This window comes from Heterodontus francisci, chromosome 14 (genome assembly GCF_036365525.1).
Source record: "Heterodontus francisci isolate sHetFra1 chromosome 14, sHetFra1.hap1, whole genome shotgun sequence".
NCBI lineage: Eukaryota > Metazoa > Chordata > Chondrichthyes > Heterodontiformes > Heterodontidae > Heterodontus > Heterodontus francisci.
The window spans coordinates 37542489-37561699 of NC_090384.1; the positions used below are offsets into that span (position 1 = coordinate 37542489).

At 42.8% G+C, this 19211-nt stretch overlaps 1 protein-coding gene across 8 annotated transcripts in view; it reads right to left on the reverse strand.

Moving 5' to 3' along the window:
* Positions 1 to 19211, reverse strand: part of ighmbp2 (immunoglobulin mu DNA binding protein 2) — a 91671-nt gene that overhangs the window by 7126 nt on the left and 65334 nt on the right. For all 8 annotated transcript variants that reach the window (XM_068046014.1, XM_068046013.1, XM_068046008.1 and 5 more), the window contains 3 exons: positions 18690 to 18813; positions 3586 to 4524; positions 1874 to 2058 (listed from right to left, as the gene is read on the reverse strand). In XM_068046014.1, coding sequence (XP_067902115.1) covers positions 1874 to 2058; positions 3586 to 4524; positions 18690 to 18813 — 1248 coding nt within the window. The remainder of the gene's footprint in view (positions 1 to 1873; positions 2059 to 3585; positions 4525 to 18689; positions 18814 to 19211) is intronic.

Sequence of the window (19211 nt, forward strand, 5' to 3'; positions counted from 1 at the left end):
ATCTTTGGCGGGCCGGATGTTGGACAACCCTGATCTATGGGATTCACTATAGCAATGCAGCAAGGCTTCTTTGACAGCACCTCCCAAACCCACGAGCTTTACTATCTAAAAGGAAAACGGCAGTAGGTGCATGGGAACACCACCATCTCCAAGTTGCCCTGAGTTCACACAATATCTGGACTCGGTCATGTTATAATCCTGTAGTTTTCTTTTTTTCCCAGGAAGAAAGCAATGTGCCTTTATGGCTGGAAAGGGAGCAGCACTGCTTTAAGGCAGCAAGCTCTAAAAAACGGAGTCAAAGAATGCATTCTCATGGCCCCGGGATACAGTCATTCGGAAACAGAGTCCGAGTGCATTCTGGTTGCCCGGTATACAGCCATTCAGGACCAGAGATCAATTTAATTATTAAAATTTAATTTTGAACTGGCTTATAATGGAAACAGACTGTTCTAACTCAGAAACAGACAGACAGCTGTATGTTAGCACCTGGAAGAGGAGCTCTCAGACCAGTTAAACTGAAGAGAATTTAGTCTGTTTATTTATTATTCTCTCAAAATTCAAAAATCAAGCCAAAACAGAGATCTCTGATAATTTAAACTGAACGAAGGGAGGTCAGACTGTGAATATTTTATCTCTCAAAAATTCTAAAGCCAAACTGATTCATTAAAAACTGTTTGCAAGTTGTTAATTGTTGAAAATCATTGCTGGAGAAGGAAAGCGTCAATTTCAACTTCTGAATTAGACTACGGGACTGTTCAAAGAAGAACCTTTTTTCCCCCCCATCGAACGGCTGTGAGGACTTCAAGAAACCTTGGATTGTTCCACATCTGGCAGGAGCGTAAATTTATTTATTTATTTAGAGATACAGCACTGAAATAGGCCCTTCGGCCCACCAAGTCTGTGCCGACCATCAACCACCCATTTATACTAATCCTACACTAATCCCATACTCCTATCACATCCCCACCTTCCCTATATTCCCTACCATCTACCTATACTAGGGGCAATTTATAATGGTCAATTTACCTATCAACCTGCAAGTCTTTGGCTGTGGGAGGAAACCGGAGCACCCGGCGGAAACCCACGCGGTCACAGGGAGTACTTGCAAACTCCACACAGGCAGTACCCAGAATTGAACCCGGGTCGCTGGAGCTGTGAGGCTGCGGTGCTAACCACTGCGCCACTGTGCCGCCCCTGCAAGGACTCTAATTTTTTCTACTTTCTACTTACCTTAGTAGTTTTAAGAATTTAGTTTTTCTAATTAAACAGTTAATTTGTTGATTTAAAAACACCTGGTTTGGTTAGCCTCATTTGGGGGTTAATAGATGGTACAATTTGGCTGGGTCGTTCTTTAATTTTTAAAGTTTAAAATTATATGTTAGGCGATCTGTGGAGGGACGGGATTGAATCAACAGTGTATTGTTCCCACCGCAATCAGAATCGTATGTTTGGTTGGGGGCTTTGACTTGAGCAGTCGGTCATAACAATGTATCGGTGTTTCTTCATCATCACTGGATCAAAATCCTGGAACTCCTTATCTAACAGCACTGTGGAAGTGCCTTTATTATACAAATTCCAACAGTTCAAGAAGGTGGCCCACAATCACCTCCTCAAGGGAAACTAGGAATAGGTAATAAATGCTGGCCCTGTTAATGACACTCATTTCATCACACTGATTTTTTTTTTTATAAAAGGTTTTGGAGATCCTGGGTAAAAAATGCATTACAATAGGAGCCTTTATTTTACTAAATATACAGGGTGTTCTAACAACGAGATTCATCCAGTCCCTTCAGTATTTTTATCAACAATTTCATGCTAAACAATGCTGAATTAAACTGAGTTAGCGCTTGCTTTCACGATACAGTGCTCTTACCTCTGGGATGTGATGACTAAGGCAGTAGCGTTTGTTACAGTGAATGCAGTGCTGCCCCAAGGTGAGAATACTTTCTTTGCACTTTAAAAAAGCACAAACACTGTCTGCCTTTATTGAAGCAGCAATGAGCGCGTCAAAATCCTCTTCTGTACCACTTGCAGTAGCTTTCTTAGTTGAGGCCTTCCCTGTCAAATAAGCAATTAGAACAATGTTTGAATCTCACTTTAAAGTAAAATGGTTGAAAATCTAATACCCAACATATCACAGGCACACTGCAAAGCTCCTACACTGTAGTACAATGCCTTTTCACAGCTCAGGTGATTAATAAAATAAAAACATTCCAGGCATTCTTACAACCCCCAATACAGTGCGAGAACATTTAAATAATGTAATGCTCAACAACTTTAAATGGAGTGAAAACAGCCCTGCAACTTCTTTCAGACATGGATTAGTGGAACAAAATCATTTCCTTTTAATTATGTTGCACTGTGCCAAGCAGTTTTTTTTAACTAAAGGTTCTATAATATTATTGTAATGTGTTATTGTGTTTATCCTAATATATTATAATGACTGTATAACGGTAATTGTGTCAAGAATATTGCGTGGATTCTGCATTGAATAAACTCCAGTTTATACGGACTTGCTATTTTTCATTCAGTATATGGAGTAAAGACCTGCTACCCGACCCGAACCTGATGGGACCCGACGACATGTGTCAGGTTCGGGTTGCGTTGCACATACACAGTATTAATTGAACTTGAAAGGTTGTTTAAAAAGACCAGGAAGGTCCCGAGTGATTATTATAAAATATACAGTATTTATATAAAAAATATAAAATGATCATTGTCAGGACTCTAGTCTACACACATACAGGACCTTCCTGGTCTCTGCATTTTAGCTGCTCACTGGATAAACTTGCAGCAAGTATTTCAACCTGTAAAGCAGGAGTCTAGGTAATGGAGAATGATATTTTCAGAGCCTTCGGGCAATTGCTGTGTTTATTTTAAGCGATACAGATACTGGTACAGTGTGGCACAACCTGTCTGGGCACAACTCCATGGGTTTCTGTTTAACTCATGACCAAACAAACAATCACTGACTTCATGGCTCCAATCTTCATCTTTTTAAACCTTTCAAGTTCAATTACAGTTTTTGTTGCTTATTTGCAGAAACTGAAAAAGTGAAAAATGGATTCGGAATGGAAAGATAGGTAAAGTGAACATTCCGGTGGTCGGGTCGGGCTCGGGTCCGATGTGGGTTCTGTCAGGTTCGGGTCGGGTTTTTTTTTCTGACCTGAGCAGGCCTTGTACATGGAGTGACCATCTTGTGCAGAGCTGACAGGGTTTGTGAAGTACTGAACTATACAACCAACTCAATGATAAGAAAATAAAAATCTATTCAGCTTTTTGTTAAAATTTAACAGATTCAGCAATGTACCTCGAAATAAATATCTAAAATATAAAAGAAAAATGGATTCCAAAAACTGGACAAAGCTTTGAGAACTATTTAATTTCTCAAGAACAAAATAGCAGTAATTGAATTCTAAATTAGCTCAAACTCGAAATAAGCATACTTCCAAAACTAAATGTCCACCCCAGTTCTCATAGGGATAAGGGTTTTCATCCAATAATCACAGCTTCGTCTATTATTTGTATTTTTTTTTAAATCAGTAGCTCGTGACTTGAATCACTTTTAGAAATAATGGTACATACCCTTTTCTGCAGATTTCTTATTTTTAGTCTTCAGAGAAACAGCAGTGCTAGAATGTGGCTTCTGCTTTGCTTTCTCCTCTCGCTTAGCTTGTTCCCGCTGCATCCTTTCCATGTACAAGGTCTTTAAATCCAGCTTTGACTGAGAAACACAAGGGGTACAGTCCTGTGGCCCTTCCAATTCAGTAAGAGTCCATTCTTTTTCTTTTTCCACAGGAATTTGTGGGACAAGATTGTTGGATTTCTGAGGCACTTCTTGCATCTTTTGGTCTGATTGACCGTCGAGCCGTCTTTGCTTTTCTAAAAAACCTGATTTGGCGATGACAATAAACCGGTCTCTGCTTTCACCAATGCTAAAATGCTCAAGGCCAAGCTCTTCTGCTATCTGATGGACCAACAACCGATCATGAGAATTCAAAGACGAAGGAAATTCAAATGTGGTCCTTGCACTATCCTGCAAAAATTGCATTATTTGTTCCTTAAGTTTCTCATAGTTATCTTTTACAACTGTGGTTTTGGTAGTTTGGTCTAATGCTCCTGAACTGGCATTCTCCTTCTGTATTAAGAGACTATTGTAATTTGCCACCTTCTTTCTACACTCAAACTTTTGAGTGGATCGGTTTTCTGTGCCTTTATGTACTTTTGCAGTTGCTGTACTTCTGTTGCTAGCTGAGCTCCCATCATCGTTTCGTGCTACTGAAGAATCTTTTGCTCTCCTTTGCTCAGCCGGAGGGGCTGGCCGGGAGTAGTTTTCAGACACAATGTCATCGCAGTACTCAAATGCAGTTCGCGTTTCCCCATGTTCAGTCATGTAGTCAACCAAGGATTTCAAAAACAGGTGAGTGCTGACTGTGCGCGTGTCACAGACCACCATCAAGTGGCGGCGTGCACGTGTAACTGCCACATTTATTCTTCGGTCTTCAGCCAGAAAGCCCACCTCACCTGGACAAGATTTGAAATGTGATTAAGCTGAGGAAAATGATTTGTCTGCAAGACAATGGGGTAGAAACTGGTCTTGGGCTGAAACGTTGAATGTGTGTTTTTGCTTGGGTTGCCAGTTATACGTCCCATTTGATATTCAACTCCTTTGAAGTCAATAGAACTGAATATCGGGCAGGGCGTGCAACAGGTGGTTGATGTGATAGCGTCCATTTTGTGTTCCTTCCCAAGATCAATTTCTACCCCAATTTGTTTTAATTATTCATCAGGGGACCATCTGGAAGGATTCAAAATGAGACATGTTAATGCTGGAGAATTTCCACTTTGTATCAGAATCAAACAGCCTCAGCTTGCATGAGATACACAAAGCAAAAGCTGCAATTGGAAAGTCTGGAGATCATGAAGGATGCCATAAAAGTTCTTCTGTACTTGAACCTTTAAGTTACTACAGTTCCTGCTTTCCTCAACTTAAGGTATCAGGGCAGTTCTGCAGCAGGAGTGGGGGAGCAGAGAAGTCACGGTCATACTAGGTCAGGCAGAGCGGCTAAGCAATTACTTAGACAACAAAAAGAGGTGCAACATTGGAAAACCAAACACCAGCAATGGACACAGTACTACAGTGTCTGTTCTGACTAGTCCCAGCCCACACATTGATTGATGTTGAGAACTGTCTTTTGCCAGTTGCAAGTTGTAACAATTGAATGATACCACCCAGCTGAAGGGCAAATATCACACACGAGTCATATAATATGGGTGGATACAGCACAGAAGGAGGCCAAGAGCTATCCAATTAATCCCAACCCCTCACAGCTCTGCAAATGTTTACTTTTCAAGCATATATCCAGTGCCAAGGAATCTGCTTCCACCATCCTTTCAGGTACTGCATTCCAGATTATACATAACTCTCTGCACAAACAAAATCATCTCCTATTTGGTTCTTTTCTAACCACCTTAAATCTGCATCCTGACCCTTCTGCCACTAGAAACAGTTTCTCTTTATTTACTCCCTCAAAGCCCTTCAGAACTTTTAACACCTTTATTAATCTCCACCAGATTATTCAAGGGCACTGCACCAGTGGTCAAATGCAGACTAAACCTCCTTTTGTTCTGCCTCATATTTTCCTGAACCATAACCCACCAGTGTGACATTTCTTCATTTCCCACACCAACCGTGCTGTGAGATTTAGTACTAATTAATGTCAATTTGTTTTTTTTTTCCAGTCAAACATGCCCACTAAAACCTGGAACTGGGACAGTCCAAACATATACCACACAGAACCCTTACGGCCAGCAGTCAGAGGAAACTATCATCCCAACAGTCTGCATTAATATACCACTGCACCACTCAGATCATAACCTACTGGAACCTGCAGCCTGTACTGAGAAAACGAAGACATTTGCGACTTAAAAGCAAAAAATATGTGACAAACATTTGACTTTTGAAAGGGTTTAAATTGCATTTCTGCAACAAAAACTTATGTCAAGGTGATGACCACTGGCAATAGTTATTTAAAAAAAAAGATATTCTTCCTTCAGATCCACTGCAATTATCAGAAATTATAACAATACTACAAACATTTATATAGCGCCTTTAATGCAATAAAATGTCCCAAGGCACTTTACAACAGCATTATAAAACAAAATATGACAGAGCCACAAAAGGAGATATTAGATGACGAAAGGCTTGGTCAAAGAGGTAGGTTTTAAGGAGTGCATAAAGGAGGAAAGCGAGCTGGAGAATCAGAGGTGTAGGGAGGGATTTCCAGAGTTTGGGGCCTAGGCAAATGAAGACACCAATGGTGGAGCAATTAAAATCAGGGATGCACAAGAGCCAGAATTAGAGCCGTGAAGATATCTTGGAGTGTTGTGGGGCTGGAGGAAATTACAGAAATAGGGAGGGGCGAGGCTATGGAGAGATTTGAAAACAAGGATGAGAATTTTAAAATTAAGAGGTTGCTTGATCGGGAGCCAATGTAGATCAGCGAGTCGAGGGGTGATAGGGGAACAAGACTTAGTTGCCCATGTCTTAACTTGCACCGAGTTTTAAATGACCTCAAGTTTCCGAAGAGTAGAATGTGGGAGACCAGTCAGGAGTGCATTGGAATAGAGGTAACAAAGGCACGAATGAGGGTTTCAGCAGCAGGTGAGTTGAGACAGTGGTAATGTTGGGCAATGTTAGAGAGGTGGAAATAGGGAGCCTGTACTGTATAAATGTTGGGTTATTTCAAGTACATTTGTGTATTATCTGCAACCTACACAAACACATTTTTAAATAATTGTACGCAAAATCAAATGCCATTTTTGAAAACATTTTAAATATTGTTTCCAATAAATGTTAAAAGCTTTTATTTGTCCCTACTAAAGACTAAAATTAGTTATGTTTTCCTGAGGAACAGCCCTGACTCTTATTCAATTAATATTCAGTACCTTCAGTGGATCAGCAGTGATTAATAATATGCAGTCATGAGTCAATCTCTCGTGGAATGAATAATCCTATTTATTATCTTGTTTCCAGACCCTGGCACAATACATTCAAAATCAACTTTACTCGCCAAAAACGAGGCAGAGAAGATTAACTTCACAGTCAGGTACATGAAAATTCGCTTTTCTAATGGCATGTTAGACTACCTAGCACTGTTGGAATGTTGACAACTTCTTAAAAATAATGTGCAAAATATTAGACAGGAAGTAAAGCAGTATGCAAAATAGGCTACATTCCTTCCAAGAGATTATATGTCTTTTGGGTGGGGTTAAGGAGTGCATATATTGTGATGCACAAGGCAACGCAGTTGTATGGGATGGGCTGGATGGACCAGAGAATCTTTTCGTCTCCATCATTGCTCGCAATTTTCTTCAACTATTGAAGGCATTGACTCCTTGTTGGGCATCTGTGTCTGTGAACCTCGACAATAAGCATTAGCAAGCTATTCAGTGCAGCAGCTTTTTCGGGAGCAGCGTGTGAGCGAGTGAGCAGCTGGGAAAGTCCGTTTGAAAGTAAATTTAATTTCCTTTTGTTTTTCGGCGGAGGCCAGGGGGCTGCTGGGTAAGTAAAACACTATATATTTGGGCGGTTTCTGAACCCGAGACACCACACTTGTAGTGTCTCCCACCCGCCCTCCTCCTCTAACCAAAAAAAAGGACTCGGTGGGGTGTTTATAAGGTAAGGCTTTTTCGATTTCTCCGGTTTTATTGTGATTGGTAAAAACTTTTCGTTCCTTTTTCATTTAACTAAGTTTAAACTTAAGATTAAAAATGGCAGGAGATCTCAGACCCGTATCATACTCCTCTTGCTCAATGTGGGAGCTCAGGGACATGGCTGATGACCCTGACTCCTTCACGTGCAGGAAGTGTGTCCAGCTGCAGCTCTTGTTGGACCGCATGACGGCTCTCGAGCTGCGGATGGACTCACTTTGGAGCATGCGCGATGCTGAGGAGGTCGTGGATAGCACGTTTAGTGAATTGGTCACACCGCAGATTAGGATTGCTGAGGGAGAAAGGGAATGGGTGACCAAAAGGCAGAGAAAGAGCAGGAAGGCAGCGCAGGAGTCCCCTGCGGTCATCTCCCTCCAAAACAAGTATACCGTTTTGGATACTGTTGAGGGAGATGGCTCACCAGGGGAAGGCAGCAGTAGCCAGGTCCATGGCACCGTGGCTGGCTCTGCTGTTCCAAAGGGCGGGAAAAAGAGTGGAAGGGCTATAGTCGTAGGGGATTCGATTGTAAGGGGAGTAGATAGGCGGTTCTGTGGTCGAAAACGAGGCTCCCGAATGGTATGTTGCCTCCCAGGTGCACGGGTCAGGGACGTCTCAGATCGGCTGCAGAACATTCTAAAGGGGGAGGGTGAACAGCCAGTTGTCATTGTGCACATAGGCACTAATGATATAGGTAAAAAACGGGATGAGGTCCTACATGCAGAGTTTAGGGAGTTAGGAGCCAAGTTAAAAAGTAGGACCTCAAAGGTAGTAATCTCAGGATTACTACCAGTGCCACGTGATAGTCAGAGTAAAAATGAAAGAATAGTCAGGATGAATGCGTGGCTTGAGAGATGGTGCAGGAAGGAGGGGTTCAGATTTTTGGGACATTGGGACCGGTTCTGGGGGAGGTGGGACTATTACAAATTGGACGGTCTACACCTGGGCCGGACTGGAACCAATGTCCTTGGAGGTGCTTTTGCTAACGCTGTTGGGGAGGGTTTAAACTAATGTGGCAGGGGGATGGGAACCAATTGAGGTCAGTTGACAGTAAGGAGGTAGTAACAAAAGCCTGTAAGGAACTAGATAATGAAGTCAGTGTGACTAAGGGAAAGAGCAGGCAAGGAGCAGATGATGAATATAAAGGGACTGGTGGTCTGAGGTGCATTTGTTTTAATGCAAGAAATGTAGTAGGTAAGGCAGATGAACTTAGGGCTTGGATTAGTACCTGGGAGTATGATGTTATTGCTATTACTGAGACTTGGTTGAGGGAAGGGCATGATTGGCAACTAAATATCCCAGGATATCGATGCTTCAGGCGGGATAGAGAGGGAGGTAAAAGGGGTGGAGGAGTTGCATTATTGGTCAAAGAGGATATCACAGCTGTGCTGAAGGAGGGCACTTTGGAGGACTCGAGCAGTGAGGCAATATGGACAGAACTCAGAAATAGGAAGGGTGCGGTAACAATGTTGGGGCTGTACTACAGGCCTCCCAACAGCGAGCGTGAGATAGAGGTACAAATATGTAAACAGATTATGGAAAGATGTAGGAGCAACAGGGTGGTGGTGATAGGAGATTTTAATTTTCCCAACATTGACTGGGATTCGCTTAGTGTTAGAGGTCCAGATGGAGCAGAATTTGTAAGGAGCATCCAGGAGGGTTTTCTAGAGCAGTATGTAAATAGTCCAACTCGGGAAGGGGCCATACTGGACCTGGTGTTGGGGAATGAGCCCGGCCAGGTTGTTGAAGTTTCAGTAGGGGACTACTTTGGGAATAGTGATCACAATTCCGTAAGCTTTAAAATACTCATGGACAAAGACGAGAGTGGTCCAAAAGGGAGAGTGCTAAATTGGGGGAAGGCCAACTACACCAAAATTCGGCAGGAGCTGGGAAATGTAGATTGGGAGCAGCTGTTTGAAGGTAAATCCACATGTGATATGTGGGAGGCTTTTAAAGAGAGGTTGATTAGCGTGCAGGAGAGACATGTTCCTGTGAAAATGAGGGATAGAAATGGCAAGATTAGGGAACCATGGATGACAGGTGAAATTGTGAGACTAGCTAAGAGGAAAAAGGAAGCATACATAAGGTCTAGGCGGCTGATGAAAGACGAAGCTTTGAAAGAATATCGGGAATGTAGGACCAATCTGAAACGAGGAATTAAGAGGGCTAAAAGGGGTCATGAAATATCTTTAGCAAACAGGGTTAAGGAAAATCCCAAAGCCTTTTATTCATATATAAGGAGAAAGAGGGTAACTAGAGAAAGGATTGGCCCACTAAAGGACAAAGGAGGAAAGTTATGCGTGGAGTCAGAGAAAATGGGTGAGATTCTAAACGAGTACTTTGCATCGGTATTCACCGAGGAGAGGGACATGACGGATGTTGAGGTTAGGAACAGATGTTTGATTACTCTAGGTCAAGTCGGCATAAGGAGGGAGGAAGTGTTGGGTATTCTAAAGGGCATTAAGGTGGACAAGTCCCCAGGTCCGGATGGGATCTATCCCAGGTTACTGAGGGAAGCGAGAGAGGAAATAGCTGGGGCCTTAAGAGATATCTTTGCAGCATCCTTAAACACGGGTGAGGTCCCGGAGGACTGGAGAATTGCTAATGTTGTCCCCTTGTTTAAGAAGGGTAGCAGGGATAATCCAGGTAATTATAGACCGGTGAGCCTGACGTCAGTGGTAGGGAAGCTGCTGGAGAAGATACTGAGGGATAGGATCTATTCCCATTTGGAAGAAAATGGGCTCATCAGTGATAGGCAACATGGTTTTGTGCAGGGAAGGTCATGTCTTACCAACTTAATAGAATTCTTTGAGGAAGTGACAAAGTTGATTGATGAGGGAAGGGCTGTCGATGTCATATACATGGACTTCAGTAAGGCGTTTGATAAGGTTCCCCATGGCAGGCTGATGGAGAAAGTGAAGGCGCTTGGGGTCCAAGGTGTACTAGCTAGATGGATAAAGAACTGGCTGGGCAACAGGAGACAGAGAGTAGCAGTAGAAGGGAGTTTCTCAAAATGGAGACGTGTGACCAGTGGTGTTCCACAGGGATCCGTGCTGGGACCACTGTTGTTTGTGATATACATTAATGATTTGGAGGAAAGTATAGGTGGACTGATTAGCAAATTTGCAGACGACACTAAGATTGGTGGAGTAGCAGATAGTGAAGGGGACTGTCAGAGAATACAGCAGAATATAGATAGATTGGAGAGTTGGGCAGAGAAATGGCAGATGGAGTTCAATCAGGGCAAATGCGAGGTGATGCATTTTGGAAGATCCAATTCAAGAGTGAACTATACAGTAAATGGAAAAGTCCTGGGGAAAATTGATGTCCAGAGAGATTTGGGTGTTCAGGTCCACTGTTCCCTGAAGGTGGCAACGCAGGTAAATAGAGTGGTCAAGAAGGCATACGGCATGCTTTCCTTCATCGGACGGGGCATTGAGTACAAGAGTTGGCAGGTCATGTTACAGTTGTATAGGACTTTGGTTCGGCCACATTTGGAATACTGCGTACAGTTCTGGTCGCCACATTATCAAAAGGATGTGGATGCTTTGGAGAGGGTGCAGAGGAGGTTCACCAGGATGTTGCCTGGTATGGAGGGCGCTAGCTATGAAGAGAGGTTGAGCAGATTAGGATTATTTTCATTAGAAAGACGGAGGTTGAGGGGGGACCTGATTGAGGTGTACAAAATCATGAGAGGTATAGACAGGGTGGATAGCAAGAGGCTTTTTCCCAGAGTGGGGGTTTCAATTACTAGAGGACACGAGTTCAAAGTGAAAGGGGAAAAGTTTAGGGGGGATATGCGTGGAAAGTTCTTTACGCAGAGGGTGGTGGGCACCTGGAACGCATTGCCAGCGGAGGTGGTAGATGCGGGCACGATGGAGTCTTTTAAGATGTATCTGGACAGATACATGAATGGGCAGGAAGAAAAGAGATACAGAACCTTAGAAAATAGGCGACATGTTTAGAGAGAGGATCTGGATCGGCGCAGGCTTGGAGGGCCGAAGGGCCTGTTCCTGTGCTGTAATTATCTTTGTTCTTTGTTTTGTTCTTTGTTTATTCAACTGTTGGAAGCGTGACAGCCGAGTCCAATCCAGTTCTTACTTTTGTAGATGGGAGTGAACAAGACCGCACAGCCATAACTTTGTGTGTTTTTTTTCATCCTAAAGTCTCAATAATAATGAAAGCAACCAGAACAGAGAGAAGTCAATTGCTTGCACAGATGAATCACAGCACTTGGAGCTTTCACCGTTATTCTGCTGAGAAGTAGAATCAATTCCACACCTTCAATTCACATTACCAGCAGAAAATTTCTACTGACAACTATATGTGCCAAGATCATGGATTTTCTCTTTGAGGCGTTCTTTACTATTGCATATCTTAACGCTTTAATGTGATTTTGGAGCTATCCAATGACCAACATTTTGATTTTACATAGGTTTTGTGATAGTCATGATGGCGCAGCACAAAAATGATGCTAAAATCTGAAGAAAGAGCATATTCAAGAGTCTTAAAGTAAATTATCTTCACTGGCACCTACCTACACCGAGGCTGGCAGCATAGGAGCATCACATTAGCTGCTGCATAACAGAGCAACAAAAGACATTACAAGGCCGAGTTTTGCTTGTGGTTAAATTGGGCAAGCAATAGATACTCAGTGTTGTCAGGAAGATACCGAGTCAATTTTCATGAGGCCTTATTTAAAAACAGGAGGTGTAGGACAAAAAAAAAAAACCCTTTTTAAAAATGAATTCATGGCAAAAAAGCTTGGCCATATTTCTAGTCATGGCCTGCAACAAAATGAACTGAAGCCAAAATCTCTTGCGCAGTGTTTCCAAAATAAACCCACTGAGCTTGCTAAGTTGAGATGCAAAAACAAATGTCATCAAGAAAAGTAACAGAGATAATACAGGCAAGCAAGAGATACTGGAGCTTTAGTTTGTGAAGAATAGGCCTTGGATCTAGATAATATACAGCATACAAACATCTTTTTCTGAAAAACTGACTACAAAGGGCTTCACATAATGGAAGATTACTGGAGAAAGCAAAAGAAAGATGGACAGCTTTCTGGGTGGATTTAAATCGTGGTTTTAAAAAAGGGTGCAGAATATAATTGGGTATTGTGCTTTAAAAGCTTGATAGGACACTATGGCCTAGATGACCATGCTTTTTGCCATGAATTTGTTTCAAAAGGGTTTTTTTTCCCCCTAAGTAGCTGACTGTTTTGGAGGTTGGGAAGTGCAAAAGGGCTGTTGCTTCTCAAATGGGAGAAGGGTTGTCCAGCAAATGAGCCAGAAGTGGAGAATGGTAGCTGGATAGTCATACAAGCAGCATAGTTCCTTGAAATTTAATAAACTGAGCAAAGATTGGGGGTAGCTCAGTTGGCTAGATGGCTAGCACGTGGTTCAGAACAACGTCAACAGTGTGGGTTCAATTACAGTTCCGGTCTGAAGGAGGCAATGAGAAACCACCTCATATACCCTGTTCCCTAATCATGCTCAGCTCTCCTGGGTGGAGAAAAAAAAGAGCAGAGGACCTGCCCTTGGGCAGACCACAACCACGTCAAGGCATCAAAGATTGCCAAACTGAGACTCAACTCACATCTCTCTCACTCTAACATCAGACATTACATAGGACGATAGGAACAGGAGTAGGCCATAGAGCCCCTCGGGTCTGTCCCGCCATTCAATGAGATCATGGCTGATCCGCGGCCTAACTCCACATACCTGCCTTTGGCCCATATCCCTTAATATCTTTGCTTAACAAAAATCTATCTATCTCAAATTTAAAATTAAAAACTGTTCTAGCTTCAACTGCTGTTATTGGGAGAGTGTTCCAAACCTCTACCACCCTTTGCGTGAAGAAGTGCTTCTCAACATCTCTCCTGAACGGTCTGGTCCTAATTTTTAGACTATGCCCCCTAGTTTTAGAATCTCCAACCAGTAGAAATAGTTGATCTTGATCTTGCCTGTCTTTTCCTGTTCATATCTTGAAGACTTTGATCAGATCATCCCTTAACCTTCTAAATTCTAGCGAAAACAGGCCTAATTTGTGTAATCTCTTCTTGTAACTTAACCCCTGTAGTCCAGGCATCATTCTTGTAAACCTACATTGCACTCCCTCCAAGGCCAATATATCCTTCCTAAGGTGTGGTGCCCAGAACAGCTCACAGTATTCCAAGTGGGGTCAAACCAGGGTTTTGTACAGCTGCAACATAACCTCGGTGTCTTTATACTCCAATCCTCCAAATATAAAGGCTAGCATTCCATTAGCCTTTTTGATTATTTTCTGCACTTGCTCATGGCATTTTTAGTTTAGAGATACAGCACTGAAACAGGCCCTTCGGCCCACCGAGTCGGTGCTGACCATCAACCACCCATCTATACTAATCCTACACTAATTCCATATTCCTACCACATCCCCAACTGTCCCTATATTTCCCTACCACCTACCTAAACTAGGGGCAATTTATAATGGCCAATTTACCTACCAACCTGCAAGTCTTTTGGCTTGTGGGAGGAAACTGGAGCACCCGGAGAAAACCCACGCAGACACAAGGAGAACTTGCAAACTCCACACAGGCAGTACCCAGAATTGAACCTGGGTCGCTGGAGCGGTGAGGCTGCGTTGCTAACCACTGCGCCACTGTGCCCCCAAATCTCTTTGGACACCCACTGTACTTAACCTCTTCCCATTTAAAAAGTACCCTGCTCTATTCTTTTTTGGTCCAAAATGGATGACCTCACACTTGCCCGCATTGAAATCCATCCGCCACAGATTTGCCCATTCACCTAGTCTGTCAATATCTCCTTGCAATTTTATGCTATCATCTAGACTGTCTACAATGCCACCTAACTTTGTATCAGCAGCAAATTTGGATATATGACTTACTATGCCATCATCCAAGTCGCTAATGAATAATGTGAATAATTGAAGCCCCAACACAGATCCCTGTGGGACAACACTAGTCACATCCTGCCAATCGGAGTACTTACCCATTATCCCCACTTACTGTCGTCTACCACTCAACCAACTTCCTAACCATGTCAATAATTTGTCCTCAACTCCATGGGCTTCTATATAAAAACAAGAAATGCTGGAACCACTCAGCAGGTCTGGCAGCATCTGTGGAAAGAGAAGGAGAGTTAACGTTTCGGGTCAGTGACCCTTCATCGGAACTTCTACCTTCATGGGCTTCTACCTTAGTTAACAGTCTCTTATGTGGGACTTTATCAAACACCTTCTGGAAGTCCATATAAATAACATCCATAGACATTCCCCTGTCCACTACCTTAGTCACCTCTTCAAAAAATTCAATGAGATTTATTTATTTAGAGATACAGCACTGAAACAGGCCCTTCGGCCCACCGAGTCTATGCCCATCATCAACCACCCATTTATACTAATCCTATACTAATCCCATACTCCTACCACATCCCCACCTTCCCTCAATTCCCCTACCACCTACCTATACTAGGGGCAATTTATAATGGCCAATTTACCTATCAACCTGCAAGACTTTTCTGTGGGAGGAAACCGGAGCACCCGGCAAAACTCCGCACAGGCAGTACCCAGAATCGAACCCAGGTCGCTGGAGCTGTGAGGCTGCGGTGCTAACCACTGCGCCACTGTACCGCAGGTCAGGCATGACCTTCCAGTCATAAATCCATGCTGGTGGCCCCTGATTAACTGAAAATTTTCTAGGTGTTCAGTCACCCTATCCTTGATTATAGACTCCAGCAACTTGCCCACCACAGATGTCAGGCTAACTGGTCTGTAAATTTCTTGGTTCCCCCTTTCACCCTTCTTAAAAAGTGGAGTGACATGTGCAACTTTCTAATCCAGAGGGACCACTCCTGAATCTAGGGAACTCTGAAAGACTATAGTTAGGGCATCTACAGTGTGCTCCCCTACTTCCTTTAACACCCTCGGATGGAAACCGTCAGGTCCTGGGGATTTCTCACTCTTTCGTTCCATTAATTTTCTTGTAAGTAAAACATCAGTAACATTAGTTGTATTAAGTCCCCTGTCCCCTATCAGCTATTAATTTTTTTCAGGACTTCTGGCAAGTTATCCTCCTTTTCACCTATAAATACTGAGGCAAAGTAATTGTTCAACATGTCTGCCATTTCCCCATTATCAATGACAATATTTCCATTTTCAGCTTTTAGTGGGCCTACATTGCTCTTGACCACCTGCTTTCCCTTTATGTAACTATAAAATTTCTTCTTATTGATTCTGATGTCCCTTGCAAGTTTCCTTTCATTATCTCTTTTAATAGCTCTTATAAGCTGCTTTGTGACCCTTGCTGGTCTTTATATCGATCCCATTCAGTCGGATCTGTGCTGTGTTTTGCATTTTTGTAAGCCTTTTTTGTTTTATGCTATCCCTAATCACTTTAGTTGTCCATGGCTGTTTTTTCTGTGAAGTGGAGTTTTTCCCTCTCAGGGGTATATACTCACTCTGTATGTCATTAAATGTTTCTTTAAATATTCTCCACTGTTCAGTCATTTGATCCATTAAACAGATCTACCCAGTTTACCGTGGACAGTCTCTGTCTCATCTCAGTAAAGTCAGCCTTACCTAAGTCTAAAATTCTAGTAGCTGATTCGTGCTTTTCACTTTCAAATGCTACCTTGAATTAGATCATGTTGTGATCACTATTTAAAGAACAAAGAACAAAGAAAATTACAGCACAGGAACAGGCCCTTCGGCCCTCCAAGCCTACGCCGATCCAAATCCTCTATCTAAACCTGTCGCCTATTTTCTAAGGGTCTCTATCTCTTTACTTCCTGCCCATTCATGCATCTGTCTAGATACATCTTAAAAGACGCTATCGTGCCCACGTCTACCACCTCCGCTGGCAACGCGTTCCAGGCACCCACCACCCTCTGCGTAAAGAACTTTCCACGCATATCCCCCCTAAACTTTTCCCCTTTCACTTTGAACTCGTGTCCCCTAGTAATTGAATCCCCCACTCTGGGAAAAAGCTTCTTGCTATCCAACCTGTCTATACCTCTCATGATTTTGTACACCTCAATCAGGTCCCCCCTCAACCTCCGTCTTTCTAATGAAAATAATCCTAATCTACTCAACCTCTCTTCATAGCTAGCGCCCTCCATACCAGGCAACATCCTGGTGAACCTCCTCTGCACCCTCTCCAAAGCATCCACATCCTTTTGGTAATGTGGCGACCAGAACTGCACGCAGTATTCCAAATGTGGCCGAACCAAAGTCTTATACAACTGTAACATGACCTGCCAACTCTTGTACTCAATACCCCGTCCGATGAAGGAAAGCATGCCGTATGCCTTCTTGACCACTCTATTGACCTGCGTTGCCACCTTCAGGGAACAATGGACCTGAACACCCAAATCTCTCTGTACATCAATTTTCCCCAGGACTTTTCCATTTACTGTATAGTTCACTCTTGAATTGGATCTTCCAAAATGCATCACCTCGCATTTGCCCTGATTGAACTCCATCTGCCATTTCTCTGCCCAACTCTCCAGTCTATCTATATTCTGCTGTATTCTCTGACAGTCCCCTTCACTATCTGCTACTCCACCAATCTTAGTGTCGTCTGCAAACTTGCTAATCAGACCACCTATACTTTCCTCCAAATCATTTATGTATATAACAAACAACAGTGGTCCCAGCACGGATCCCTGTGGAACACCACTGGTCACACGTCTCCATTTTGAGAAACTCCCTTCCACTGCTACTCTGTCTCCTGTTGCCCAGCCAGTTCTTTATCCATCTAGCTAGTACACCTTGGACCCCATGCGCCTTCACTATTTGATAAATGTTCACACAGAGTTAGGCTACTAATTAAATTTGGCTCATTACTCATAACTAAATCTAATATTGCCTGTCCCCTTGTTACATCTAGGACATATTGCTGTAGGAAACTATCCCAGACACATTCCAGAAATTCACTACTTTTTTTGACAGGTTCTAGTCCGCCTCTCCCAATCTATGTGCAAGTTAAAATCCCCCATTAATACTACTCTGCCTTTGTTACACACTTGCCTAATTTGTGCATTTATACAATCTAACACCTCAGAACTGCTACCCGGGGGTCTATACACAACACCCATTACAGTTTTAGATACTTTTCTGTTCCTCAGTTCCACCGATAAGGTCTCCACTCGATGCTTTCCCCTCATTATATCCTCTCTCACCAATGAGGTGACATTATTTCTAATCAGTAAGGCTACTCCACCCCCACCCAAGTAATGGGCCATCCTTCACCAACTCCTACCCCGCCATACCAACATCACAAGCCTATCCTCTGGTCACAACAGGACATTACAGTACACCTCCTTCTGTTTATATCCAATACAACTTACCCCTATTTCCCACCCTGCTGCTTTTAACTGTCAGCATATACACTTTACTCAGCTGCCTCACATCTGCATAACCCTTCAAAAGGGCAGATATAACCACTCTTCTTGCAGAAGCTGGCACACAATTAGAAGCAGACCTCCAAGAACAAGAGGAGATCCCGCATGTTACAAACTTTGACTCCAAATGAAGGAGTGACCATGAACATCACCAGTAGAAGGAGGACACACAGGATTGGAGATGGTGAGGCTGGAGGCCATGCACAGCAGTGATGCTTGGACATTTTGCTTTCTTTTCCTCTTTCCATTTAACACTCCAGCTCACAAAGCATGACAACATTGATCACTGTGTACACTGATATACAATGACTGTACTTCAAAAATACTTAATTAGATGTAAGGCACTTTGGGGTATTCTGAGGTGCTATGTAAATGCAAGTTCTTTATTTCTTTTTCTACTCTGCAGATGCGTAACACCCAAGTAACTACATACAAAGCAACTCCAACATCAATAAATTAATCCAAACTCAGCATTTTATGTGCTCAATGGTCATGGATTCCAAAAGGAGTTATTTATCTTGACCTATTATGAGAGACATGCAGCATGATACCAAAAGAGAGGCCTATAGCACATACCTGTCCTGTTGGATCTCACAAGTGATAAAACAACTGCCTCCTTTTCTCTTCCTTGAAAACCATCGACAGACTTGATTTCCAGCTCTGGATGCTGGTTGGACAATTTTTTTCTCAGGAGTTGTACCTGTTTAACAAATAATCCCAATGTTTGAAGTTCAGATACAGTTTCTGTGTTGCCCCCTACCCCCACCCCACTCCAATTATAATTTGGCTCCTCTAATTTCTAGATTCCTCTATTCCTTCCCTAAACAATAAAAAAAAAGAGTTGGAAGCCAACCTGTTTCCATCTCTGTTACACCACCCTTCAGCTGGCTACCAGAAGAAGCTCAAGATCAGCCTACAATGAGCATGGGTCCTATTTCTCAGAGAAGTGTCTAACCCATGCAATACCTCTCACATACAACACTGGCAAAATTGGGAACCTACTTTATGAAGGATTTTCGGTATGATGCCATGCCCTAAAGCTCCAGTGGACAAGTTGGTGCACAAGCTTCCTGTTGTCCTGTCTTCAGTACTGTACTA